Source organism: Microtus pennsylvanicus, chromosome 2, assembly GCF_037038515.1.
Source record: "Microtus pennsylvanicus isolate mMicPen1 chromosome 2, mMicPen1.hap1, whole genome shotgun sequence".
Taxonomy (NCBI): domain Eukaryota; kingdom Metazoa; phylum Chordata; class Mammalia; order Rodentia; family Cricetidae; genus Microtus; species Microtus pennsylvanicus.
The window spans coordinates 152,113,603-152,140,562 of NC_134580.1; the positions used below are offsets into that span (position 1 = coordinate 152,113,603).

Consider the following 26,960-nt stretch of genomic DNA (forward strand, 5'->3'; position numbering starts at 1 on the left):
CCTCTGTCTGGTCCCTGACCCGCCCCGGTCCCGCCCCTTGGTTCGGTTCCGCCCAGGCGCGCTCCGGCCACTGTCACCTCCGGCTCTGCCCCGCCCGAACTGCGCTGCCATTGGCGGCGGTGGCGAAGCCACCCCTGCGGGGGGGGGGGGGGAGGCTTGGGCGATGAATGAAGCGTGAGTGGGCTGCGCGCGAAGGCCAGAGCACAGGGCGCAGAGCGGCAGCCGGGTTCGCGGGAAGGTGAGTGCTATGGGACATGGACTGCGTTGGGGACTCGGACCAGGATGCGGACAGGGTCTGTCGCCGTTGCGGGACGCCTCTCAGAGGTGCCAGACCCCGACCCCGACCTGCTGAGGTCAGCAGCGCGGCAGGTGTTTGCGGAGGCCGGGTTGGCGCGTGGTGCGATGTCTGGCGGGAAGCAGGCCCGGGCACTGGAGAGACATCCTGGGGCCCTTCTGTGGGCACAGGGCGTGACGGAGGGAGCCGGATGCAGAATCCACTCCTTGCTGCCAGCTGCCCGCGAGGGAGCTGCGAGTCTGCAGGAAAAGGGGGGGGGGGGGGGGAGAGGCAGAGCCGCTGCGCCAGAGCGAGAGGGAAGATGGGAGAGGGTTGGGGCACAGGACTGCATGTGGGGAGCCGCTCGGGCTGCCGGCCTGAGTAAGGGGCCGCAAGCTTACACGGTCGCAAGCCCCTGCGGGTCTGATCAGGAACAGGTTCACCTGCAGCGGCAACGGTTGCTAAGTCAGAGGAAAACGTGAAGCACAAAAGTTGCTCACGTGCGACAGGCTTTGTTCCTCCTAGGAGCGCGGATGACTGGGTCCCTGTGGCCCGGCACCATCCACGCCTCTCACGCGCGTTTCTGAGCGCAGGTGAACGCCAGCGAGGATTCGGACCGCGTTTGGTGCCTCTTTGGCAGCTTGGCTTCAAACCCCGGACCCCGAGGGCAGTGTACCTCCTTCACGGTGAGAGGTCAGCATCCGCAGATGTACGGAAGTGTGAGATATAGACACACAGTTGCACCCGGCAGCTTGCTGGGCCCCCAGGCTCGGTGGCCTGAGATTAGCGTGATGAGACAAGGCCATGGGTATTTCTGTCTAGAGGCGTTGAAACCACGGTGGTTTACTCGTAATGGAACCAGTTCTCCATCTGTTTTATGGCAGTGGTTTTTCTAGTTGAGTAAAAACCAACGCAGCTGTCTAGTCACCGGCTGGGACAGGTGGACTGACGGCAGGGGAGGGAGTACCTGGGGTTTAGCAGAATTATTTATAAATCGTAGCTGTGGTAATGGGGACAGCAGAGGCTGTGTGCTGAGCCTCGCATTTACTGGCTGGAGGCTTTGGACGAGAGCAGTCCCGGTCACCGAGGATCAGGCTGAGGACCAGGATGTTGGAGTGCCTAGAATGATATGGGGGATGCTGGAGATTTGTACTCCAGCCACTCTCTTCTCAAGAAGAGAGGAAAGCGGGCCAGAGAAAGTTACTGGAACCCCGCTATATCAAGAACCGAAGGAAAACGGGTACCTTGTGCTGCAAAGAGCACAGACCATGTGTAAGACCGAGGGACTCTCTTGGTTGGACCACCTTGATTTGCCTGCCCACTAGGAAAGGCCACCAGGTACTGCCTGGAAAATTCTTCCTGGATGATCTAATTGTGGTTCATTGGGTGTGGCCTCTGAAGCAGACGTGGACAAGTCCCAACCAGAACCTTCCCCAGTACTGCAGAGGGGCCAGGCAGGCAAGAGAAAGGCTTGTGACTGGGCAAAGAGAGGGGCAGGACAGACTTGTGAATGGGCCCAGGACCTGATGCCCATTACAGCCCCTGGTATGAGGAACTCGCTGATGCCTGCCTGCCTTCCAGACCCTCACGTTTTCTCAATCCACTGATAACTGAAGTTTGGGACCGCGTTTGTAACTGTGAGTCTTACAGAAATCGCCTGGCTTAACGTATTTCCCACGTGGGGACTGCTACACCGTGTGAATTTATACCTAAACTGGAACAGGTTGAGCTCCTAAACTTTCCCCGGTGGGTCCATTTCAGGATGAAGCATTTGAGACACAGAAGGGCCAATGCTAAGTCTGGCTTTTCGACAGAAAGGAGGGGACACCCCTGCTTCCTCTGGAGATACGGTCAATAGCTTCTGAAGTACAGACACCAAGTACTTCCTTCCTGATCCCCATGACGGCTGGAAGAGAGAGTGTGGGTTAGTTCTCAGAAGCTCAACACCAAACTTGTTCTGGGATTCCGGTGGAAGTCTGGCCTCGGTGAGGTCTTGATGAACATGAGGGACAGGGAGGTACACCCCTAGTTCTCAGTCACTGTGAGTAATTGGACAGGCCCTCGGGGATTGTGTCCCCATGTGACAGGCGGCCAGAGTTCTGCATGACCAGTGAAGCCTGGAAGCCTTGCTGGAGTAGGGGAAATGGGCCACCATGCTGGACCTGGGTTGCATCATCTTGTGGGTCACTGCAGAGGCAGCAGCTAGACCAGGGAGGTCTGGGCTCTTCCTCCCCTCTGCTTCCCTTGATCAGCCTCCAAACCTGCTGCTCTCAGATGGGGGCCCTCTGATTTTCCCCAACACCCTGTGGACAGGTATCTTGACCTCATTTTTGTTAGCATTACAAAGAATTAGAATCAACTGAGTTTCATGGCTCACACCTTTAATCCCAGCACTCAGGTGGCAGAGGCAGTCAAAGCTGTGAGTTCAAGGCCAGCCTGGTCTACATAGTGAATTCTAGGATAGCCAGAGCTACATAGTGAGACCCTGTCTTGAAAATACAAAAACAAACAAAAAAGAATTGGAATCCTGAACCACATTTGTAGATGAGAGTGGTACTTCTTTATAAAGCTACTCACAGCTGGGCAATGGTGGCACATAGCACTCAGGAGGCAGAGGCAGGTGGATCTCTGCGAGTTCCGAGGCCAGCCTGGTCTACAAAGTGAGTTCCAGGAGAACCTGTTACACAGAAAACCCTTTCTAACCCCCCCCCCAACTACTCACATGTGGATCAGAAACTGGGGGCCGTGGGTAGGGTGAAGTTTACTTACTGTCATCGTCAGGGCTCCCCTTGGCACCAGATACCCAAAACCATGGAAGCTGAGGGACCTCCAACATGCCTCTTCTTCCACACCCAGGTGCTATTCAAGCTCTCCTTCCGTGCACCCGTCTTTGCCTTGTAACTAACTTTTAGCCTGCAACCTTAGGGGCATGCTTTGGGCATTGCCCCTTCAGACCCAAAGCACAGAGAACACGTAGGATTATTCGATGGTGCTTTCCACCCCACCCATACATCCTTGGGACCCTTGAGTTTTGTACTTGGGGTCCTTTTGGCCAGGATACCCTGCGAGTAAATTTGCACCCTAAGAGGCCACCCGGAGGCAGTGGCTGGCTCATCCAGGAAGGTCCCTTATCCAGCTAGAGCTGCCCTCTTCTGAATCTAAGACAAACCTGAAAATCACAAAGGTTATCACCAGAGCCCCTCGCTGTCGTCCCCCCCACTAGAACGTAGAAGAGCTGTGGGAGCCATGAGAGCAGCCCCAGGGTCCCCTGTTGCAGTAAAGTGTTGGTTCTGACCATCACACCCATAGACAGCCACGCAGCAGAGGCAAAGCAAGCTACTTCTGTCCCCAAGTGTCAGGTGAGCTGAGGGATAACAAATGAGGCATGTGGACCTTCTTGGAGTCCAGGAGTAACTGTGCCTCAGAAGTTGGGCACTGTAGATCTGTTTTCCAGGAGCCTAGTGGCAGCTTGGCCCATTTGTGCAGAGGGCTGTATCCTTTACCTCACACCACATTGCAGGAGGAAACTGCGAACCAGAGAGGCTTCTGACTTGCCAAAGTGGGGAGCATTTGCCCGCGTTGGCCACTGCTTCTCAAATACACCTTGATTAGCAAGGCTTCCATTCCTCTCTGTAGTATGGCGCCTGGCAGGGTCCTCTGCATGCTCCAGGAATCCCGGATATAGACAGGGTGGGAAAAAATCTACCTAGGCTGAGACCGCAGACCTTCTGTGTGGGACGGGTCATTCTGGACCCGTGCTGGTGTCTTGTCCTCAGGCTCCCTGTTAATTAGTCCGCGGCAGCTTCTGTGAAAAGCAGCTGGTTCCTGATCTTTTACCTGCATGTGGCTACCAGGTGTGCAAATTAGGTGCTTTGGTAGCTGGCCCATATCCTGTCCCCATTGCCTGAGCCTCATTCTGAAGTGAAAACACACCACATTGTGTATAAAAGGAGATACCCAGGAGAAATTAGGGGGCAGAGAAGAGTCCCAAGGTCACAGAGGGGTGGCAGCTGACCAGGCTGTGGTGTCAGCAGCAGTGCCCAGGTGAAAGGTTTGGTGGCCCCAGAGCAGTTCAGTGCAATAAATAGATACCTGCCTTTGTTGTCTTCTCTTTCTGACTGGAGCTTCATGACGGTTGTTGGGGTTGAGGGCAGAGGAGAAAGAAGAAGAGAGAAGAAGGCAGAAGGGAAGAGAAATGAATCGGGTCTGCTGGCTGCCAAGGTCTAAGGAGGGTCTAGGATTTGGGTCTCAAAAGTGTCTCCAAAGCAAGGAGAGAGTAATGCTTGACACCCCAGCTTTGGGGCTTTAGGATGTCCTAGGGACGGCCTGCAGAAACCCAGGTGCAGGGACCCGGGGCAGAGAACCATTCTGAAATCCTGTCTTCCAAATTGCAGTGTGAGCTGAGGCCCAGGGGACGGCTCCAGCTGGGAGTGTAGAAAATGGATGGACAAAGGAAATAAGCAAGCAGGAAGAACATAGCATGCAGCCATGCAAACCAGGCCTTTTCTCACCACAGAGTGGCCTCTGACCACTGAGAGGAGGCCACGACTGGATTCTTCCAGAACTAAAGACATCATCAGTGAGATGCTCCACTTGCAGCCCTGAAGACAGCGTGGGGGGCTTGCAAGGGAATCTTGGTCATCTGTGGCCTCCTAAGATTGTTCACACGTATTACCTACACCTGTGCACATGCCTGCCCTCCCACAGTGCTCAGGTGTGGAGTTGTCAGCTGACAGCAGGAGCCCCAGGGCTTCATCATCCTGGGCTAATCAGTTTGACCTAATCCCACAGGGCTGGGCTGCAGGGCAGTCTGGGTGGAGCCAGCCTGGCAGCCTGAGACACAGCACAGGCAAAGTCTGCTTGCTGGAGAGTGGGCTGTGTGAAAGAGCCTGCTCCTCCCCACCTGAGCAGTGGTGGCTCAGTAAAACCTTCTCCGACTAAGAAAGTTCCTCCAAGCCTTAGATCTTTTTCTTCCCCCATACACAGCAGCTAGAAGTGGAAGCAGGTGCAGGGGTGGGGCTGGCACGGCTCCCCTCCAGCAGTGCCCCCTACCAACAGCTATTTAGTGGTGGGGGGGTAGTCACATGGCTGGAGTCCCAGTGTGAGAAAGGTCTCTGTCATAGGATAGCTGTCAGGAGTACAGGGTGCTTCTGAAGTAGTGCTGGACCTGCCTCCCATATAATTGGAGTCGGTGGGGATGTGTCCAGGATAACCAGGCCCCCCACATTTGTCATGGACACAAGGGTGTTGGATGTTCTGTGAAAGCCTCTTCCCTTGCTTACAGCAACAGGTGAGCAAGTCCTAGCTCCATGTATTTCGTCCCATGGGAGCCTGGATCCTGCTGATCTGCAGCTACACACGGTTGCAAGGAGCTCCTAAGGACTGTTCATGTATGGTTGCTGTGGGATCCTTGTAATGGGGACGGTATCCTGGGGGTGGATCCCTGAACCCTGGTGCCTAGCAGAGATCCCACCCATAGCAGAGCAGTATCAGTACCAAAGGAACGGATTGACCTTGCATGAGGCAGCGTTCTCCAGAGAAGGACAGGCAACGAGAAATAGAAGGGGATTTACTATTAGGGACTGGCTCATGAGATTACGAAGCTAAACATGTACCAAGTTATGAAGACAGAAATCTGGGGTGCCAGGTTCCCTTGAACTCCACCCTTACACACACAGCCAGGCCCTCCAGAGGGTGGTGCCTATCGACTCCATGGTGACTCCTCCTGAAACCCCTCACTGACCTGCTCACGGAGGCATGTGACAAATCCAGGGACACCTGCAGTCTAGCCAGACTGGCACTGAGGCTGCTCCAGCCATAGCAGAATCTAGCAGGTCCTAGGAAGAAACTTGAAAGCTAGCGGCTGGGACAGCTCAGCAGCACGGTCCTCCTGACATCAGAATGGCAGCTGTGGGTGTGGGCAATGGAGGCCCAAGGGTTGATATGCGTGCAATGACACCTTTCCCTTTTATTGGTGGTGATGGTGGGGTGTATGTTTGCTGTTGTTCATATGTGTGCAGGTCCACATGGTGTACAGGTATGTGAAGATCTTGCCTTTTGAGGCAGGGTCTCCCGTTGATTTGGCAGGTAGACTAAACTGACTGGCTAGTGAGCCCCAGGAATATGCCTGTCTCCATCTCCTCCTTGCTGGGATCGCAAGCATTGCCCTGTGAAATTCAGCTTTAAAAAACAAGCAAGTCGGGTATGGCATACACCTTTAATCCCAGCACTTGGGAGGCAGAGGCAGGTGGATCTCTGTAAGTTTGAAACCAGCCTGGTTTACAGAGCTACTTCCACAACAGCTAGAGCCACACAGAGAAACCCTGTCTCGAAAAACCAAAACCAAACAAACAAACAAAAAAATCATATGAGCTTGGAACTCAGGTGCTCAGGCCTGTGAGACAAACACTTTACCAATTAAGTTTGGCCCTGTTTTAAACATTAGTTTTTATTCACATGGCTGTGTGAGTATATACCTTCTGTGTGCAAGTGCCCATAGAGGCCAGAAAAGGGCACCGAACCTCCTGGAGCTAAGGTTATAGGCGGTCGTACAACACCTATGGGTGCTGGGAACAGAACCCGGGTCCTCTAGGAAAGAAACGCTCTTCACTGCTGAGCCATCTTTACCACCCTTTTGTTGAGTGAGAGTCTCTAGCTGAGGTTGGCCTTGAACTTGTGATCCTTCTGTCTCCATCCCACTCCATATGCTGGTATGACCGGTATGAGCCACACGTCTAATCCACTCTGCCACCCTACAGTGGAAAGGCAGCAAACAGAGCGTCACTTGTTAATGTTTAAAGAAGGATTTCAACCTGCTCATTTCAGTGCAGAATGTAGATAAGTCTGGTTTTAGATTGTGCTTCAAATATTTGCCAGTGTTCTCAGCGCGGGTTAAACCGTGGTGACGCTGGTGCTTCGGGACACCGGACGTCTAGAATGCTACGGCGGTGGCTTTCATTTTTAAGGAAGAAATCCCTCTGCTTCCTACTGCCTACTGCGATCTGAGTTCCATTACATCCTATGTATACCCATCTGCCTGTCACCTGTGTAGTCCCCGGTGGCAGTGGAGGGACCAAGTGGGCACGAGGCCAGCCTGGATTAAAGGCTAAAACACACAACTCTCTGGTGACCTTGAGTCTGGCAACTTTGAGTCTTTCCCTTCTGACTCTCCCTGTGCCCTAGGAGTCTGCTTTCTGTTTCAACCCCAAGTTCCAAGGCTGGCGTGCCGTATGGCTGTTCTCATCTATCCTACCCCGCTCCCCTTTGTCCCTCCTCTGTCCTGTTCCGCTGCCGTTTGAGAAAATGATGACTCAGGCGGTAAAGAGTGCGGTGCCCAAACATGAGGGCCTGAGTCAGAACCCCACGGATATATGTAAAAAGACAGGCATGGCGACACACACCTGTAATCTCTAATCTCAGAGCAAGGGAAACAGGGACAAAAAGATCTCTAGGACTTGCTGGGCAACTAGCTTAGCCAGATCAGTGAGCTCCGGGTTTCACAAGAGTTCCTGTCATAAAAGATATGGCAGTGAGATAGCTTATCCCGTGGAGACACTTGCCACCGTGTCTGATGACCTGAATTCAATCTCTAGGACTTACTTACTGGAAGGAAGAACTGACTTCAGCAAGCCATCCTGTGACTGCCACAAGCAATCTGTGTGCACCCCCCATAAATAAATAATTGCAATTTAAAAAATAGAAATTAACGGAGGAAGACACCCCGTGTTGGCCTCTGGCCTCTACATGAATGTGCACATATGTGCATAGACACACACATATGTACAAGCTACTCTGCTGTCTCTGTGGGGCCTGGCTACACTGGCTGCCCAAGGAAGGTTTGACTCCCACGGCATGAACCGCCTCTGCCTCAGGTGCTCTCCGTCTTTCTCTGGCAGGGACACCAGCTTGTGGAGAAAGTGTTGGCACAATGAGTATTCCCCCCAGGCCTGATCGCTGGCACCGACTTCACTAGGAATGTTTATGGTAGAATCTCTATTGCTCACAGCCGCAGATTAGAACTCCTGGCTCCTTGGCAGTGCCAGCTTGTTAAAGTCAGCCTGGGCCCAGTGGTGGGTCACAGTGTCCTCCAGAAGACGGCTGTGTTGTACTCTATGGACTCTGGAACCGTGTGGTTCAGGTCTGAATTACTGATGGCTGACTCTCAGGCGGTTCTGCTCCTACGGCGGAAGACAGCTCAGGCAGGCAAAGCCGCTGAGTGCGGGTCAGGGCTCTCAGGGTGACTGCAGGCCTCCTCCGTGTCTCAGCTCTGCTCACTGCTTGGTGGCCCCATCTAATAGCTCTGTCTTCAGCATTTCCAGGCATGGCCACACCTTCAAAGTCTGCTGGAATCCAGTCCCTGGGACCAGAGCAGGTGTAGCTCACTAGCAGCAGGCCTGTGGTCAGGAGCAAGACGTATGAGTGAAGGGCTGGCCAGAGGCCACTCTGGGTCAGAGGAGGCTGATCGCAGTGGTGGACTGTGTGGGCACTGAACGTTCATGTAGGAATTTCGACAGATGAGGGAGCAGGTAAAGGTTTTCTAACAAGAAATTCTCTTCACAGAATAGACCCAGCAGCGAGACGTCCTCTCAGCCACCTCTTCTGCTTCTACCTGCTGTGCTGCCAAAGCCCTCCGCACCAGGCTGGAGATGCCCCAGCACGGGATGGGGGACAAGCATTTCCTTTCCCTCCCGAAGCACCTCTTGGCCAGTGCGTCCTCTGCCACAGACAGCGGCTGTGACACTCCACCCAGCAGCAGGGCGTCCCCGGCCTCCTTGCGCTCTGCCCACAGCCCCCTGGACTCCTCCAGCCAACTCCTGTTCAAGCCCCAGGCTGAGAAGCGGAATAGCCAGATAGCCCGTGAGGTGAAGTACAAGTCTGCAGGACCAAAGAACACGCTGTGTGGTTGGCGAGCCTTCACCCCCCAGTGCTTGCAGGTCTTCAACACCCCCAAGGGCTTCCTCTTCTTCCTGTGTGCAGCCTCCTTCCTTCAGGGCATGATCGTGAATGGCTTTATCAACACCGTCATCACCTCCATCGAGCAGCGCTTCGACTTGCACAGCTACCAGAGCGGGCTCATCGCCAGCTCCTACGACATCGCCGCCTGCCTCTGCCTCACCTTCGTCAGCTACTTTGGGGGCCAGGGGCACAAGCCACGCTGGCTGGGCTGGGGCGTGCTGGTCCTGGGCATCGGCTCCCTGGTATTTGCACTGCCCCATTTCACCGCTGGCCACTATGAGGTGAAGATGGATGAGAAGGTGGGGACCGGGGCGTGTCTGGGCAACGGGAGTCACGTGGAGTGTATGGACTCGGGCCTGTCCAGCTACCGGCTGGTCTTCATGCTGGGCCAGCTACTGCATGGTGTGGGCGCCACCCCTCTCTACACACTGGGTGTCACCTACCTGGATGAGAATGTCAAGTCAAACTATTCGCCCATCTATATTGGTGAGTGGGGCTCTCCAAGGAATCAGGATGGGTAGGCGGAAGGGACCAGATTGTGACATTGGTGGAATGAAGTGGATACCTTCTAAGAGCCTGGCTAGGTGATCTTATGCCCCTCCCTTGGTCATATGACCCAGGGGCCCCTAACTTGAAGTGGCACAGCCAACAGGGTTTTATGAGACAGGGGAACAGATGTTGACTTCTCTAAGAAGCCCTGCAGGGACTTCAAGCCAGAAATCTCGGCACTGGCCCACACTAGGCAGGGTCTGCTCAGGTACCCCCACGTCCTCAGGCAGAGCTAGGGCAGGGCATGCTGGCACTGAGCCTCTGTGTGGTTTGGAAGGAGTCCTATGCAAAGGTAAGTGGGCAGGAATCAAGCCCAGCTCCCTGTGTGTTCTGTGTATACTCTGAGCCCGGCTCCCGAGGTGGTAAATCAGTGATGAGAATTCAGGAATGCTGAGACTTTGAGGCAAAGCCACAACACAGCTCATAGTTTCTATATCGTGGCCTGTGACCTTCAAGGCAATTGGTGTGTGTAGCTAATGTCGCTGTCTACCCAAGTGGCCTTGGCTGAGGCTCCTGTTGGGGGCAGATGCAACAGGGAGCTCAGCATTCATTGCAGGCTCCGCTTTTTCCTGCAAACAGCCCTCGCTTCTGGCTGTACCCACTTATGCCCGCCTTTCCAGTTCCTCCTTTATGGACACTGCCCTCCCTCACCATGCAAAGCGGAGTCGTGGTATATCTGCTTTCGTATGAGTGCAAACGACATCCAAAGTGCACTTCTGGGGACGTTTTAAGAGCCGATGACTAAATGTCATTCCCAGCTGAGTCTGCGCAGACACACTCTGACCTAAAGGGGTTCACGGTGGAGCTGTAGACACGGGAGCATGGCGGGGGCATCTCTTAGGAGGGCCCACCGCGTGGTGTGTGACGGCTGCACACTCCCTTTGCCTTTTAGCCATCTTTTACACGGCGGCCATCCTTGGACCTGCGGCGGGCTACCTGATTGGAGGAGCCATGCTAAACATTTACACGGACCTGAGCCAACGGTGAGTAACGGGGTATATCCGCCTGCCTTCCTCAGCACCCAGGATGCTGTGGGCCCCAAAGGATGTCTGATATACAATAGGAGGCTAGAGCAGGGAAATCTGGGCTGATCTTGGCTACGGGGGCTGGGGGTGTGCAGGGGCTTTGAGGACATAACCCTGGGAGGTGGGAAACATAGAGGGGGGTGGGTTCAAGTTTACATGATTCTGAAGCCCTGACCTGACCGTGTGTCTTCAGGCTCTTAAAGTGACAGGCACTGCGTCTATATCTTCAGTATCTAATTTTTGTAAACATAAATGGGAGAGTGAGGAGTTAGAAGGATGGAGGGAGGCAGAGCGGGGAGGCTGGGGTGGCCCTGCTGGCTACTGTTCAGCAAGGCTGTGCAGGTGGCCTGGCCCTGTGTCCTGTCACGGAAGGGCAGCTCTTGCTGAGTTTTCCTGGTGGCTGTGCTGGGTCTTGGGCACCACTCCACCTTGGGACTTTCTCTGCAGATGGCGCCAGCGAGGTTTCTAGTGCTCTGCCCCCTCACAATGCCGCCTCTAGCCCTGGGTTGATTCTGTGGGGTCAAGGGTGCGTGTTCTATGCAGAGCCTGAGGTAGGTCAAGGCTCGTGTCCCCGGATCTGGATGTCTCGTGCCCCGTGGGCTCTGGGTTCTGAGTCGCTCTGAACATGGGGGTGGGAGCATGAGCCAGGCATCGGGGCAGCTTCCTGTTATACCAGCGCATAGGGGTTTACACTGCTGCCCTGGCCTTGCTGCCTAGTCCTTTATCCATCCTTCCTCTGCCCTTGAGCCTGCCATCCCTCCACCCCTGCCTCCCCTGCACTCTTCCCTTCCCAGGTATGAAATCCCACTGGCCAGTTGCTCCCTTCCCATCACTTTTTCTCTTTAATTTGAGAGCCCCCCTCTCTCCTGCTATGCAGATGGCAGTTGGACGCCTAATGGTTCCTGTGTGGGTAGCTCAGTGAACTCCAGCTGAGCCCTCTGTCCCCTGAGCTCTGTGGCCCTGAGGATGACAGCTGGCTGGGGAGGGACACCAGCTGTTACTTGAAGCTCCTGTCCCCAATGAGCCTGGCCCCCAGGGTCTCAGTTTGAGGCCCAGATGCAGCTTCCCTGGGTTCAGGAGTCAGGATCTGAGGAGCTGCTCTCTTAGTGAGTGGCCAGTCTGAGGGAGAGGTGAACACAGGACTGTAGCTCCATGGGCCTCTGTTGCCCTCTGCACAGAGATCCTAGGGGGAGTGAGCACCCCATGCATGTGCTGGAAAGGGCATGGGTGACCGGTCAGTAATCCAAGGACCACGGCTTCTCCCAACAGGACAGAGCTGACCACTGACAGCCCACTGTGGGTTGGCGCCTGGTGGATTGGCTTCGTGGGAGCCGGGATCATTGCCTTCCTCATCGCCATCCCCATCCTTGGCTATCCCCGACAGCTGCCAGGTGAGCTCTCTGACCTGGTACACGGGTCCCCTTCTCCCTGCCATTTCCACTAAGGGGGAGTGGAATCTTCGAACACTGTCTCCTCTCTATGTGGAGAGCAAGGTTGGCAAAACCAGCCTGCTACCCCCTCCTGTGTCTCCTCCAGAAATGACCCCCTCGCTTCCCTTCTACTGAGCCCACAGGGCCCTCTACTCTCATATCTGCAATCCTGTCCCGTGACAACCTCGCCTTCAGGCCTTAGATTGCAATGCTGCATACGTGCCCGCATGCCATGTTCTCAGGTCTTGAGGGGGTGGAGGAGCCAGTGTGGGGGCAGCCTCCATGGAATACGCGGTGTCCTCTAGAAGCTGTAGCTCTCTACCAACTCTGTCCCTGCAGGCTCCCAGCGCTACGTCGTTATGAGAACAACTGAGACCCAGCAGCTGAAAGACCATGGCCACAGAGCAGTGAGCAACCCGGCTTTCGGCAAGACTGTCAGAGACCTGCCCCTGTAAGGAGTGTGCGTGTGTGTTTGTGTGTGTGCGCGCGTGTATGTGTGTGTGAGGCCTCTGAGGCCCTCCCCAAAGAGCCCCTCAGGCAGAGTTGGCCACTCTTGCCTTTTCACTGGGTATCACATATGCATTCACTACCAGAAGCTTCGAGGAGCTGCAGTTCTGAACCAGACACAGGACAGAGAACCACAGATGCAGAGGCCTCTCCCAATTCCTGCCTCTCTCACTGACCAGTCCCTCCCTCCCCTGGGGTGGTCTTTTCCAGGCTTTCTCTCTTATTCTATTCCCCCTTTCCTGTCTGTCTGTCTGACCCGGCTCTGCTCTCTGTATGTATCAAGCAAGGTACAGTCTCTGAACTACTGGGGTCTTAGAGAATGATGCGGATTCATATGTTCTGATCTACCAGTTGGGAGCTGAGGGCTATTGTGGGCGGGGCTGAGTTTCACAGCCTGCTATAACACGGGGAGGGCAAGGGTACCCCCTCCCCCAGAGATCCCAGAGGAACAAGGTGAGGCTGGAGAAGGTGGTGGTGCAAGGCCTCACAGGCTTTGATCTTCTTACTGCTCACCTAGGAGCTAGTAGGGGCTGCCTACTTAAGAGGCCTGAGTGTTGTCAAAGGCTGCTAGTTCATTTCCCAGTCACTCAGACTCAAATAATCACACAGAAACTATATTAATTGCAATACTGTCTGGTCAATAGCTTAAACATATTTCTGGCTAGCTCTTATAACTTAAATTAACCCATTTCTATTAATCTTTGTATCACCACGTGGCTGTGGCTTACTGCGTAAAATTTCCTCCTGTGTCTGGCATGTCTCAGGCAGGCCTACATAGCTTCTCTCTGACTCTGCCTACTTTCTGTATATATCTCTTTCAGCCTGGCTTTACTCTGATAAGCTATTGCTGAAAGAAGCTTCTTAATTAGCCAATGGCAATAAAACATATTCACAGGATACATCACCTTCCCTTTCCTGTCTAAATAAAAGGAAAAGTTTTAACTTTAACAAAGCAAGATTACATATAGCAAAACAGATATCAAGCAAGAATTATAGTTACAACATTTATATCTACTTTATCTTTTATCATAACTAAGGAAAACTATAACTATCTATTCTTCAATCCCACCAAAACTTCAGAAGGATATAATATTACCTAAGTTAGCAGGAAGTACATTGTTAGCCACTTACAAAACTCTAGAATTAACAGAGACATCTCATTGCCTGGACAGTCACCCAAAGTTCTTCTGTATCATTGGAGCATCCATCTTCAGCCTACAGGCCCATAGTTCCTGGAAGACTTTCCCATGAAGCAGGAAATTTGAAGATCTGTTTGGCTTTGTAATGTCAAAGTCCAGCAGTTACTTTCTTCTGTGTCCTTCAGAATGTCTGGCAGACTCTTTCACGTAGCAGAAACCCTGAAGGACTGTCTCGCCTTCTTTAGGCAAGTTCAGTCATTTCTCTGTAGGTCCTGTATGTCCAGTTCATACAGCATAGCATCAAACAGTCCAGGCAAGAACAGTTTCTTGCCCAAATGTCTAACCAATTCCATAACAAGTTTCTTTGATGCCCATTATTCTCTTGAAGCAGCTTGGTGCTGCCAGGAGCAGATGTGTCTCATTGACATGAAAAGTCTAAGTTCTTAAAACATTTTTAAATGCCATATTCTGAAGGTCTCTGAAAGTTTTGAAGAATACCTCTCTAACTGAAATATATCTCTATATATCTAGAAAAACTTAACTAACACGACTACAAACTTGACTATTATAGATGGCTATCTATTAACCTGTATTTCTTAATTATACATTACATTTTTAATTGAACTGTACAAACACAATACCTTAATCAAGAGAAGAAATATATATATATATATATATATATATATATATATATCTTAAATTTGTACCAATAAACCAAGATCCATACCAAAGCAAATCTCTATAGCATATCCCCCCCCTTTTTAAAAATATTTATTTATTTATTTATTATGTATACAGTATACAGTATTCTGTCTGTGTGTATGTCTGCAGACCAGAAGAGGGCAGCAGACCTCATTACAGATGGTTGTGAGCCACCATGTGGTTGCCGGGAATTGAACTCATGACCTTTGGAAGAGCAGGCAATGCTCTTAACCACTGAGCCATCTCTCCAGCCCAGCATATCCCCCTTTAAATGTAAACAATATTTGGGAATTTGGCCATAGTTCTCTCCAAACTGCTTTCTGCTTTTGTTGGGTGAAGTAATTTTGAGGGATGTTCACAAAGACCTTTGCTGGGGGAGTCTTGGTCCATCAAACCACATTAGTCTAGAAGAATTCCACAGATTTTTATCCTCTATGGAAACAAAAGAAGAACCTCTTTTCCAAAGCAACAAATCCTTAGACCTAAATTTTAAAGTCAAGATACCTTTAAAATATATATGTTGGTTTAGCTTAACAGCCCATACAATGAAATATCTCTACACTTAGCTCATTCACAGTTAAAAAATCAAAGAAAACACAATAATATACATAATCCAGATGCTCTGTGTATATTCCATCTTTATGTGGCTTATTTTCCTTTACTTCTTTAATCTATGACAGTCTGTAATCTGTCTCTAAGTATTTTGGTTTAAAATTATTTGCTTCTTTTTATGACTCTCTATACTTATTTTCTTCTCTCTCCCAAGCCTACCTACATTTATGCAACTCTGTGATCCACTGAGAGAACTTTTTATCTGAATCTGTCTTTATTGTGTATCTGTAATCATTTTCTGATCAGAAGTGCCTTTTTATTGCTAAGCAGGCATGGCTAGGATCACCTCCATGGTCTTGGCTGTTGGCTCTGCCTAGTCCAACATGGCAGAGGCCTATTCACTACCTCTGAGACTGCGGGGTGGGAGCCACGCTCACCACCACAACTCTGGCAAACAATTGGCCCATGCTGCCACTGAGTAACTTGCATCACGCTGCTCACAAACCCCATTCAAATGCTTGGCCTCCTGAAAGAGCCAGAGTATGTGTTGGCAGCATGGCCCTGGAAGCCGCTGTTCTGAAACCATGTGTTTTGTTTTATTTTTTTCTGCTACCACTGAATCAGGAAGACTTCTTTTAAAGGAGCTATGGCATGCCACCAGCAAACAGAGCCCATCCAGAAAAAAAGTGGCTAAACTTCGCTTTTTTGTGTGCCTAGAATTCCTTTCCAAGCTCTCTCAGGTTTTACGTGGATTTAGCTAGCACATGTTGGCGCCAATTTGTTGTCGGAGGCCGCTTGTTTGTTTCCCCGCCACTCAGACCCAAATAATCACACAGAAACTATATTGATTGCAATGCTGCTCAGCCAATAGCTTAAACATTTCTGGCTAACTCTTATATCTTAAATTAACCCATTTCTACTAATCTGTGTATCACCACGTGGCTGTGGTACCCGGTAGAGTTCCCTCCTGTGTCAGGCATGTCTCGGGCAGGCCTACATAGCTTCTCTCTGACTCTGCCTACTCTCTTTATATATCTCTTTCAGCCTGGCTTTACTCTGTTAAGCTACTGGCCGAAAGCAGCTTCTTTATTACCAATGGTAATAAAACATATTCACAGCATACATCACCTCCCACATCTGCTGAGCCCCAGGCATGACTGGACTGGCTGAAGGCCTGCTAACCATGGTCTTAAAATTGGCCTCTCCTCACCCCAATAGCAGAGCTGTCTGGTGAAGCATAACATGGCATGAGCTTTGCCCAACTCTCCCCATGGATCTCTTACCAAGTACTATACAGTAAGAGGTTCATGCCCAGGGCTAGTGTCTGAAGCCAGGTGCTGGAACTAACAAGTACAGGAATGTGTGCCTCCTTCACAGTCATGAAAGGCATGACCAGTTCTTAGGGCAAACTCCAGAATCTCAGCCAACCAGCCGGCGGTGGGATTAGACACCTTGTGTAACATGTTCTGCATGACAGAGCCACCCTTATCCTCAGCCAACAGCCTGAAGCTAAGCAGGTCCAGGCAATACCTTTGGAACGGACCAGCCTGTGCATGGCTTTCCAACACCAGATGTACCCCAGGTGGGAAGGGGCCGTGAGGAGTCAGCACCCTGAGCCTGTAAGTCCCTGATGGGGCCAGGGTTCCTCCACACCTGCTTTCCTTTGTCAGGACACAGAGTTGAGCAAATGCCTGGAAAGCCCTTTCAACCTTCAAGTTAAGAAGTAAAATTTAAAAGAGTTGGGTGCGCTCTACTTTAGAAGGAATCCTCTGAGCGTCTCCCTGGGGCCAGTCTGATCTCCCAATGCTCTGGTCAGTGTCTAGGAAGCAGTGGGTATGTACTCCCTCAGGGAGCCTGCTGGCCAGGGCTGAGCTGATCCTGGCTTCTCTTCAGATCCTCCTCATGCGGAGCTTGAGTACGAAGCTGTGTGCGGCTCCCTGGCTGATGTCCAGGACTCTTATCTCTTAGGTCTAGATCTGTCAGAGAGACTGGCTCTCATGGGGGCAGCGATGTGTGCTGGCCGCTCACACAGGAGGCAGGGAGCAGGTACCAGCTCGCCAAGCCTTGTTAAATAAAAGGAGCAGGATAGACAGACATAGCAAGCATGGAGTGGCGTTCATCCTCTCCCTAAGAGCCAGGCTTCTAGAAGCAGCTTTACTGCAGAAGACGGTGTAGCTACTGCACCATGAGCTGACTTCAGGGAATACCCTGCTCCTGTGTGACCTGTGCCTGAGATAGGTGACCGTGGGGCCCTGTAATCACTTGCATGATGGCCAGCTGGGTCCCCAGGCTCCGTTCCCAGGGGCTCTGTAGTTGTTTCACACCAACTGGTCTTCTGTTCGATGCCACAGCCAGCACATAGCCCTCACCCAGGGGAGCTGACTCCCAGCCAGCAGGTAGGCAGGGCCTTTAGAATCACTGCTCAGATGCGTGGTCTCTCTTGGCCAGGGTCTGTGCTGCCACACCCTGGCTGTTCTGCCTTGTGGTCCTGGGAAGGCAAGTCAGGCACCTTTGCAGCTGTGTGGTTGCAGGTGTGGCTGATGCCTTTCACATCCCAGAAAGGACAGCGGCGGGAGGGAACCCAGGGGCTGCAGTGCTGGGCCCTTAGAGTCTCAGGACCCCAGGCCAAAGTCACCGTGGGATTAGCAGGCTGCATCTGACCGCCAAGCCTACCATCAATCCTAGGGTCCTGTAACCACTGCCCCCAAAGTACAGGCCAAGAGAGGGGGAGCTAGCCAAACCCACTAGGGACTCACTCCTTGAAGGTCCCTGTTTCCAAATACATATGCCTGCCTCTTCTCCCCGGAGTTTGTGGTTGGGAGCTTGAACCTCTTTTGGTAACTCCTTTGCTTTCTAGATCCCTATACCTTGGTGACCTCTTAGCCCTTGGTGGCCCCCACCCCTTGTCCCAGCCTTGGTGGTCACCCTCCCCCCAGAGCTTCTGCTACTTTGTCGCAATAGCTACCAGGGGTGATTACTGTCTTCATTCACTTGGGATCTGTCTCCTTGTCCCTACACAGAAACTGGAGCTCAGCCACAGCTGTGACTGGTCTCTGGAACTGGTTTTAGTGTTGAGGACAGGTGTACCAAAGGCTTACAGTGGGGCCATTGATTCACTACCTGCCAAGCCCGGCCTTTCACCCGCTCCAGGTGTGTCCCTGGGATAGCTACGGGCACCACTTCACTGCCTTCTCAAAACCAGGGCCCTTTGTATCGATAGCTTCAGGCACGGCAGGTTCCTGGCACACAAACTCTGGCCCATCCTGACCCTCTGTCTTTTTCTGCCCTCTGTTCCCTTTTCACCCAGCTCCATCTGGCTCCTCCTAAGAAATCCCACTTTCATCCTGCTCTGCCTGGCAGGGGCCACCGAAGCCACGCTCATCGCTGGCATGTCCACGTTCGGCCCCAAGTTCTTTGAAGCCCAGTTCAGCTTGAGTGCGTCCGAGGCCGCCACGTTGTTTGGTAAGGAGACTGAGCATTGACGTGTACTGTGGAAAGGGTTATGACTCCTGCACATGCTAGCTATAGTCTTCAAATTCCAAGTGGACAGTGCTCCCAGGAGGAGGGCGGGGCCGACTCCTACACACGTTACCACCATTCATTGCAGAAATGGTCTGACCCCGGATGTCCCCGTGAGCCATGCAGCTGGTGCCCCGGAGTCTTGGGGTCTAAGTTTGAATCCCTGTACCTACCTGACAGGATTCTGTGGCAGGCTGACCTTGCTTGCATGGACTGCAAGAGTGGACACTATCTAGAACCCTTACTCAACCAGCACCCACGTCCTCCCTGTGCGGAGGGCAGGGCTGCAGCCTTGCTGATCACACTTTTGCCCCATGCACTGGTCAGTGCTGGGCTCAGCCTAGGGACTGACCAGTGTGGGTGGAGGTCAGCGCTGGGCTCAGCCTAGGGACTGACCAGTGTGGGTGGAGGTCAGCGCTGGGCTCAGCCTAGGTACTGACCAGTGTGGGTGGAGGTCAGCGCTGGGCTCAGCCTAGGGACTGATCAGTGTGGGTGGAGGTCAGCGCTGGGCTCAGCCTAAGGTACTGACCAGTGTGGGTGGAGGTCAGCCCTGGGCTCAGCCTAAGGTACTGACCAGTGTGGGTGGAAGTCAGCGCTGGGCTCAGCCTAAGGTACTGACCAGTGTGGATGGAAAGCATCCAGCTACAGCCCACCCTGCAGATCTCATTGTCTGGGTCGTGAGAGGGTATCATTTGTGACCCCACTTTTCCCGGACACATCCTTACCTGGCCCAGACGTCCATACCTGATGGCTCCCTCTCTCTCTTACCACTTTCCCGTGCCGACACACTCTCCCCCGCCCCTTGTATACCCACGATGGACCTTAGTCATTGAGATCTGGGCTTCCAGGTGGCCTGAGAGAACCCACCCTACTCCCACGGCTCTCCCTAAGCACCCATGGTGCTCATTCTCCCCGTTCCTCAGTGTCCACAGTAGTGCCGCAGCAATGACAGGCCTAGAGTTTCTGGGCCCTTACCGAGTTCCTTCCTCAGGATACCTGGTGGTGCCAGCAGGCGGTGGCGGCACACTCCTGGGTGGCTTCCTGGTGAACAGGTTCAAGCTCCGTGGCTCTGGGATCATCAGATTTTGTCTGTTCTGCACCTTGACCAGCCTACTGGCCTTCTTTGTCTTCCTCATGCACTGTCCCAACATGCCCATGGCAGGTGTGACCACTAGCTACTTTGGGAGGTGAGCCTGGAAAAGACCCCACCTTCCTGAGGGCTGTCACTGGTAGGGAGGCGTTGGTCACAGCAACCTGCAGGCAGGGAAGTATACCAGAATGTCTGCACGGCTGCTAACACACATCCAACGGCCCATTTCTGCAGTCCCCTGCCTAAAGGCCACTTGGACCTGAGGGCGGCTTGCAACGCCATCTACTGTTGCCAGCCGGAGCACTACAGCCCCCTGTGTGGCTCAGATGGCATCGTGTACTACTCCGCCTGCTTTGCGGGCTGCCCCGCGGGTGCTGAGACGGGCCCGGATGGCCAGAAGGTGAGTGTGGTCACCGCCCACTGCCCTGCTCTGGCCGGGACCGGGAAGCATCTGCCTTCCTTATATGATCAGCGTTGTTGTTGGGCTCCCCAGATATTCCGAGGCTGTAGCTGTGTCCTTGAGAAGGTTTCCTCTGGCTTGGGCAATGCTACCGCAGGGAAGTGCACTTCCACCTGTCAGAGAAAGCCCCTCCTTCTGGCTCTCGTGTTCGTTGTAATTATCTTTACCTTCCTCAGCAGCATTCCAGCTCTGACCGCCACGCTACGGTAAGAAGCTCTCACCATGTTTTTCTCTCGTAGTACCAGCAGGTGGCGCTCTGCAGATGCTGGTGGGCCCTGGGGTACCCGCAGGCCCAGGAAATGGGCCTCGGTCTAGGGGCATCGGAGTCGACTGTCTCTGGTACCCAACGAGGTGTTTGGCACCTAGGGAGGTGGTGATGTGGCCAGGACTCTTGCTGGCAGAGGGGTCTGAGGTGCGCAGCCAGCTTCCCATGGGCTCTGACGATGCGATTTTCCTTGCAGGTGTGTTTGTGATCAGCAAAGATCCTTCGCCCTGGGGATCCAGTGGATTGTTGTGAGAACACTAGGTACTTTGGGGGGTGAGGAAGCCATGGACAGGTGATCATAAATAAGGCACCTAGAGGTGTCCTATCACCAAGCTGTGTGTTACTATGCAGGCGTTCGGCCATGTTTCTCACTAAGATGGGCCTTTCCCCTAAATGCCCACTAGAGGGACCCATTGTCATTTATTTACCCAGTAGGTGGCCTTGCCTCAACACAAAAGGGCCCTCTTGAGGAACCATGGCACTCCTTGCCCAATGCCAACTCTTCAGGAAAAGGAGTGAAGTCCCCTTTCTACCCCTGAGCACACGAATGGACAATATGACCTTGCAAAGGTCTCTCCCTGTGCCCCCCCTTTCCTTCCCCCATCAGGGCCCTAACCGAACTCTCTCCTTCGGCAGGCAGTATTCCGGGGCCCATTGCCTTTGGCTGGGTGATTGACAAGGCCTGCCTGCTGTGGCAGGACCAGTGTGGGCACCAGGGCTCCTGCTTTGTATACCAGAATGAAGCCATGAGCCGCTACATGCTCATTGCAGGGCTCACGTTCAAGGTGAGATGGCCTTCTGGGGTCTGGCTGCACTCCGCTTCCGCCCTCTCTTTAGCCTCCTGCCTTATCCTGTACAAAGGCGCAGCTATGGGCTTATAACCACCCTAAATCCAGGTCCATCCCCCCTCCGAGGATGAGCAGTCCTTCAGTTTCCAGGGACAGGGCAAGTGCATGTCTTTCAGGGGACAGTGCCAGGTCCTTCCACCTTCTGTTGGCCTCTGCTTTTAACCAAACGGTAGTTTTCATTCCCGAACTGAAGCACCGGTTTCCCCATGAGGGACTAGTTATGCAGAAAAGGCGTGTCTTTCTTCCCTAAGAGCAGAGGGAATTCTACAAAAGCAGCCTCAGGCTGGGCACGGAGCCCCCAGGCTGGCGAGGGCCAACATCTCCTCCTGTCTCCCCAGGTGTTGGGTTTCCTCTTCTTTGTCACTGCCTACTTCCTGTACAAGTCCCCGTCGGTGTCCTCGGATGCCCTGGAGGCCTCCCTGCCCAGCCAGTCCTCAGCCTCCGACAACCCCACAGAACAGCTCCAGAGCAATGTCTGACGACCATGGGCCCCTCTGCGTTTCCGGAGGACTCTTCCTGGGTACCCTAACCCCATCCTCACAGGGGGGGGGGGCAACACTGAGGACCTTGCAAAACCTCACACTGTATTCCGGGGCCTCGCCCTGCCCCGTACTGTGACCGAGCGGCCTCTGAGACACTGAGGAGGGAGGAGTATGTCACGTATGAACCAGACACGTCCCCGACCCCCGCAATCTTGGAGGTATCACTACATTTCGTGGCTATCACGGGTCCTGACTTCCTGCCCGACACAGGGCAGCAGTGGAACCAGCCACCTAACATTTGCTTGAATCTGCTCGTACTGCCTGTCCTCGAAGCCTGGCGGCCTCTGGCTGGGCAGGAGCAACTTGAATCATTATGTCTGGACTGAACAGTGTTTATGGAATCAGATTTGTACCTGATCATGTGACTCATGTCCAAGCAAACTGCAGAGAGGGTGAGATCCCATCTGTGGTGCCACGCAGATTCCGCGGGCAGTGTGCTTCTATGTTTTGGTTATGGCTATGTACATAATATATTTTAATATTTAAAGCAATTATTTTTGTGTGGCGTTTTATTTATTTCTATGGTGTCTATGATTTGGCAGGTCAGTCTGCCCATCTTTGATGTAGGTTACCATAGCAATAGGCTGTCCCAGAAATTGGTTGGGCACACAACACTTCCCAGGGAACACCCCTATTGCCTTTGTGACCAGGAGCAAAGCAACAGTGGTGCAGGCTCCTGTCTCCTGGCCCCTAGGAGACAGGCTTTGTCCCAGACCTCTGGACCTTCCCCACTTCCTGAAAGAATCAGGCCACATCTGTGAGCCTTGGGGTTGGGCACAGGGTGGCCACACACTGCTATCAGTAAGGTATGAGGTACGTAACCATGTGTACTCTGTGTAGATACAAGTACATGCAACATGAGCTGAGAGACACGCACACACAGAATGCCTGCACTGCTAACAACCCAACTCCAGGGAAATGAAGGTTGCAGGGCCTCTATCCCAACTCATAGCCAAGCCCCTCACAGCTGCGGAGAAAATGCAACCAACTTGCTGTTTTGGGTCTCACATGATCACTGTGTTTTGGGGGGCAGCCAGAGAGGAGGTGTGTGTGTATGCATGCATACAGAGGTCAGAGGACCACCTCCATTGCCCTTCCTCATGCACCATCCACCTTGGTTTTTGAGACAAGGTCTCTCACTGGCTAGGAGCTCACAAAGCCAACTAGGTTCTCTGGTTGGGGGATCTGCCTGCCTCTCTTTCCCTAGTATTGAGATTACAAGTGTGTGCTGTCGTGTCTGGCTCTTTGCCTGGGTATCGGGCATCCATCTCATGTCCTCTTGCTTTCACGGCAAGCACTGTCTCCCTAGCCCATGAGCCTCATTTTGAAAGGTCACTCCACTTCCCTTTTTATCAAACCATCCATTCAGGTCACAGGATCTAAGCCCATAACCCTTGGGGCTGGAGTTCAGACTCTCAGAATTCCTGTCCAGAGAAGTGATGGGTCCTCAGGAAGACGAAAGGTACCACACTGTCACACAGAGCCATGCAGTCACGCCAACACACAGACACACAGTCACATAGACACACACACATGTGCACATACACACAGCCCCCCTGGCATTCCAACTCAACCTGCACAACCAGCAGGGCTCCCAAGGCCATCTCTCTAGCAGGATTATGAGTGATGAAGGCAGGGAGGCTCTGTCCATAGGCTGATGCCCTGGTGAGCCAGCCTGACTTTCCTCCCTGGAACCTGCTGGCTTCCATTAGCTGAGCAGTGAAACCTTGGCTTCTCTGATCACAGCCTTGCCCTTTGAACACACAGCAGCCCCACCCACTGACTGTCTGACCCCAAACGACATGCTGGGTTTTTCTGTGCCTTGATTCTCCTTTCTGCAGAAGACTTCACGACTCCTGTCTCAGCAAAGCAGGCTGCTGCTCTTATCGGCTTCTGCATCAGGTTCAGATCCCTGCCTGTTTCTCACAGTGGGGTCTGAATACTGCTTCTCGCCAGACTTCACACCTGACGACCCCTGCATGCCCCACTGAGGAGCTGGCCACGTTCACAGCAGCTTTTTCTGACCATGTCTGGATGCCCCACTGAGGAGCTGGCCACGTTCACAGCAGGTTTTTCTGACCATGTCTGGATGCCTCACTCTGTTTTCTGGGCACCTTGATATCTCCTGTGCATTTTTAGCTGAGACACGGACATTCAGTGTACCCCACCTAGAGAAGAGACATTGCAGAAATCCCATCAGATGGACAAGCAGCCCTTTCATGAGACATAAGCTACAGTGTTCTTACTGGAGATTCCAGTTAACTGGATATATTTCTATCTGTTATGTCTGGTTACCCAGGTACAAAGTGGCCTCAGCTCAGAAAATGTTTCTTCTGAGGCCCCTGGGAATAGAACCTAAGAGTGGACTCAAGAATCACCAATCCAGGGACTGAGGCCAGGCCCCGCCAGTTCCTCCCAACCGCGCCCAAGCTACCAGGACTCGGGCCATTCCATCTTTGTCACTCACAGTTCCCTCCCTGAGACAAAGCCCCAGGATCTAGCCCGTGAGGGCACCAGGATCTCAGGGATTTGACTTTCAGTGACTCATGCTATGCAAAGCCCCATGTGCTAGCCCTAGAGAACACCTGTGGAATATGATGACCATGTGCCTTGCCCTGCTAGTCATCCAAGGGAAGGAAATTCACACACACACACACCAGGACAGAAACCTCCGGGCCCCCACCTGAGAGGCAGCTCTGAAGAGAGACTTGGCTTTTCTTTTGGGGTCTCTGGGCACACTCAGACTTCCCTGGGATTCTCAGATTCCTCTGTAACCAGAGATCCCCCGCAGGTGGTAACACTTTGGCTTGGCGAAGGAAAGAGACAAGGCCCAGATGAGAATCCTCCACAGCGCTCTGGCCACAAGTGGGCTAAGCTGAGAGGGTGTCAGAAAGGGCTGCAGCTTCTGGACCCGGCATCTCTTGAGCTGTGCAAGGTTGGAGGCTCATGTCTGACAGCAGATCTCTTCAGAGACCAGTGCTTGTCCAGGCTGGACTGGCAAAGCTGTGGTGCCCAGCTGGCTTTCTTCTGCTGCTCACACACATGGCTGCAGACAGGCTCCAGGGTCATAGTCCTGCTGAGTGGTACAGGCCGTCTATCCCGCACCTGGCTACCCTCCATCCCAGGGGTCAACCAGGCTGCCTGTGAGGAGAATCCCAGCATTCGGTGGCGCTGTCAGGAGCTCGCAACGCCCTCTTGGTTTTCTGTGAAGGGGGCTTCTGCTAGCTGGGACAGTGAGATATACTAAGCTCTGGGTAATGCTTCTGGCTTTACGTCTGGGGCTCTTTTCAAGTACCAAGTGCCAGTGAAGGGCCAACAGCTGTCGGGTCATATTCCTTTTCTTCCTATATTTAGTTAAAAATAATCAAGCAATTGCAGAACTGCGTTAAGACTCAGACAATGCCGCCCCTTTTCTGGTTAGCAGACATCTTGTGGGATCACTGTCTCCTTAGCTCCCCAGATGGAGAGGAGGGGTTCCTAGGCCTCCACAGGGGCTGTATACCTGGAGAGCTGCGTGCTAGGGGGTTGCACACCTGGTAACTAGATACCTGGAGGCCACATGCCTACCTGTGCACACTATGGACCTAGGCTGTCAGGCCCGTATCAAATGCCTAGCTAATACCCCGACATCCCATGTTTTTACCTTGGTCCCAGCTCCCAGGGCACAGAACCGTCTGTGCCCTGTGCCAACCCAGTGGAGACCAAGGGCAGCTATCAAGCTTAAGCATCATCTTCCCATTCCCGAGCTGGCCAGTCCCTACTCCTCCAGCAGAGGCCTGGCATGGAACTCACCATTTATAGGATGGCTGGGCCTGTGCTCTGCCCCAAGACTCTGCTCCATGAAGCTGGAAGCTTGCATTTCACCTTCCTGAGGAGTTGCTTAGGTATACATTTTAGAACCTCTGACTCAGGGGGGAAAACACACACACACACACACACACACACATACACACTCACACACAAAGCATTGATTCCCAGAAGCCTCTGAGCAGATATGGCAAAGGCCATCATGGTTAGTGCTGAGAGGGACAGGAGAGTACCCAGAACCACCACAACCCAAGACATTGCCTATGGCTCTGCAGTGTCCACATGTATTTAGGGTGGCCCAGACCAGAGGGGTCTGGGTGGCCTCACTGGCAAGGGTGAGGCCCGAGAGGCCCTCAAAGGCCCACTGTGACTGCTGGGAGGTCCTCGGGTCACTGGCAGCATTAGGCTGAGCTCCTGCAACCCTTGACGGTTTCACGCAAGTTGCTGTGAAAGGAACAAGCCTCATGCCCCCACGCTCTGTTCCCTAGAGAAGTAACCAGCATGGCACTTGCTCTAACTCACGCTCCTCCCTTTCCAAACTGCTGTCCATGATGACGCCTTCATCGGGATCTTGACCCTCCAGACTGCGAGCTAATAAACCTTTGGTATTTCGTTGTAGCGGTGAAAAGACTTCTGGTTTCAAACTAAGAGGAATGTACAGAAAGGCCGCAGTTAGGGCTGAGGCGATGACCTTACGCAAACCTGGAAAACAGGATGTTTTACATATACAGCAAATGGTGGGCATAGAGGACGAAGTGACACCACAAACAGAATTTGAACGGATAGGCAGAGAACCCCCAGGCTTCGGAACGAATAGGCAGAGAACCCCCAGGCTTCGGAACATCAAAATGAGCTAGGAGAATGTCACCCGGCCACCAGCTCTGCAGTCTCAGCTGGTCGTGCTGTGGATAAGCCACACACCAGCCTGTGAGGCCATCTGTTGAGAAGAACCAGATATAGGCAGAGGGCTGGTTTGAAAAGAGGCAGGTACTGCGGGCACTCCAAGCAATGGAGACTCCTGGAGAACAAGCGCTCAGAGTGAGGAATCCCTGGGAAATGGAGGCCACCTGATTGTCAGGCAAGCCCAGCTGAGTGGCTTCCTGCTTCCACTTCCAAGGCTATGACTTAGAATTGTATGGTAAGACAATAGCGTTCTACCTACCACCCGGGCTCTGCCACAGCCAGTGGGGGGTGGGGGAGGGGCTGTTTAAGAAATCATGTCACACTTATTCCTTGCTGAAGTGACCACCAAGCCTGATGTAAACACATTCCGTTGTCCTTCAAGTCACACCCAAC

The 26,960-nt window shown here is 53.0% G+C and overlaps 1 protein-coding gene across 2 annotated transcripts; it reads left to right on the forward strand.

Moving 5' to 3' along the window:
* Window positions 1–69: 69 nt before the first annotated feature.
* On the forward strand, window positions 70–22,346 carry Slco4a1 (solute carrier organic anion transporter family member 4A1). Of its 2 annotated transcripts, none has more exons than XM_075963320.1 (12): window positions 70–238; window positions 8,834–9,715; window positions 10,671–10,761; window positions 12,073–12,194; window positions 12,573–12,684; window positions 18,441–18,595; window positions 19,644–19,839; window positions 19,977–20,142; window positions 20,236–20,408; window positions 20,664–20,728; window positions 21,104–21,252; window positions 21,654–22,346. In XM_075963320.1, exons 2-12 carry the CDS (start codon window positions 8,920–8,922, stop codon window positions 21,792–21,794), a joined length of 2,166 nt encoding a protein of 721 aa, XP_075819435.1. In that variant the 5' UTR covers window positions 70–238; window positions 8,834–8,919; the 3' UTR covers window positions 21,795–22,346. The 2 variants fall into 2 exon arrangements, with proteins under 2 accessions (XP_075819435.1, XP_075819434.1); XM_075963319.1 differs by having other exon boundaries at window positions 118–238; window positions 8,839–9,715.
* The last annotated feature ends 4,614 nt before the right edge of the window (window positions 22,347–26,960 follow it).

Bases quoted from the DNA above. Each gene is read 5' to 3' on its own strand.
- Slco4a1 (XM_075963320.1), top strand. From the start codon at position 8,920: ATGCCCCAGCACGGGATGGGGGACAAGCATTTCCTTTCCCTCCCGAAG. The intron at 12,685-18,440 runs GTAAGGAGTGTG...CTTTTCACCCAG, and splicing joins ACTGTCAGAGACCTGCCCCT to CTCCATCTGGCTCCTCCTAA. The intron at 18,596-19,643 runs GTAAGGAGACTG...TTCCTTCCTCAG, and splicing joins CGAGGCCGCCACGTTGTTTG to GATACCTGGTGGTGCCAGCA.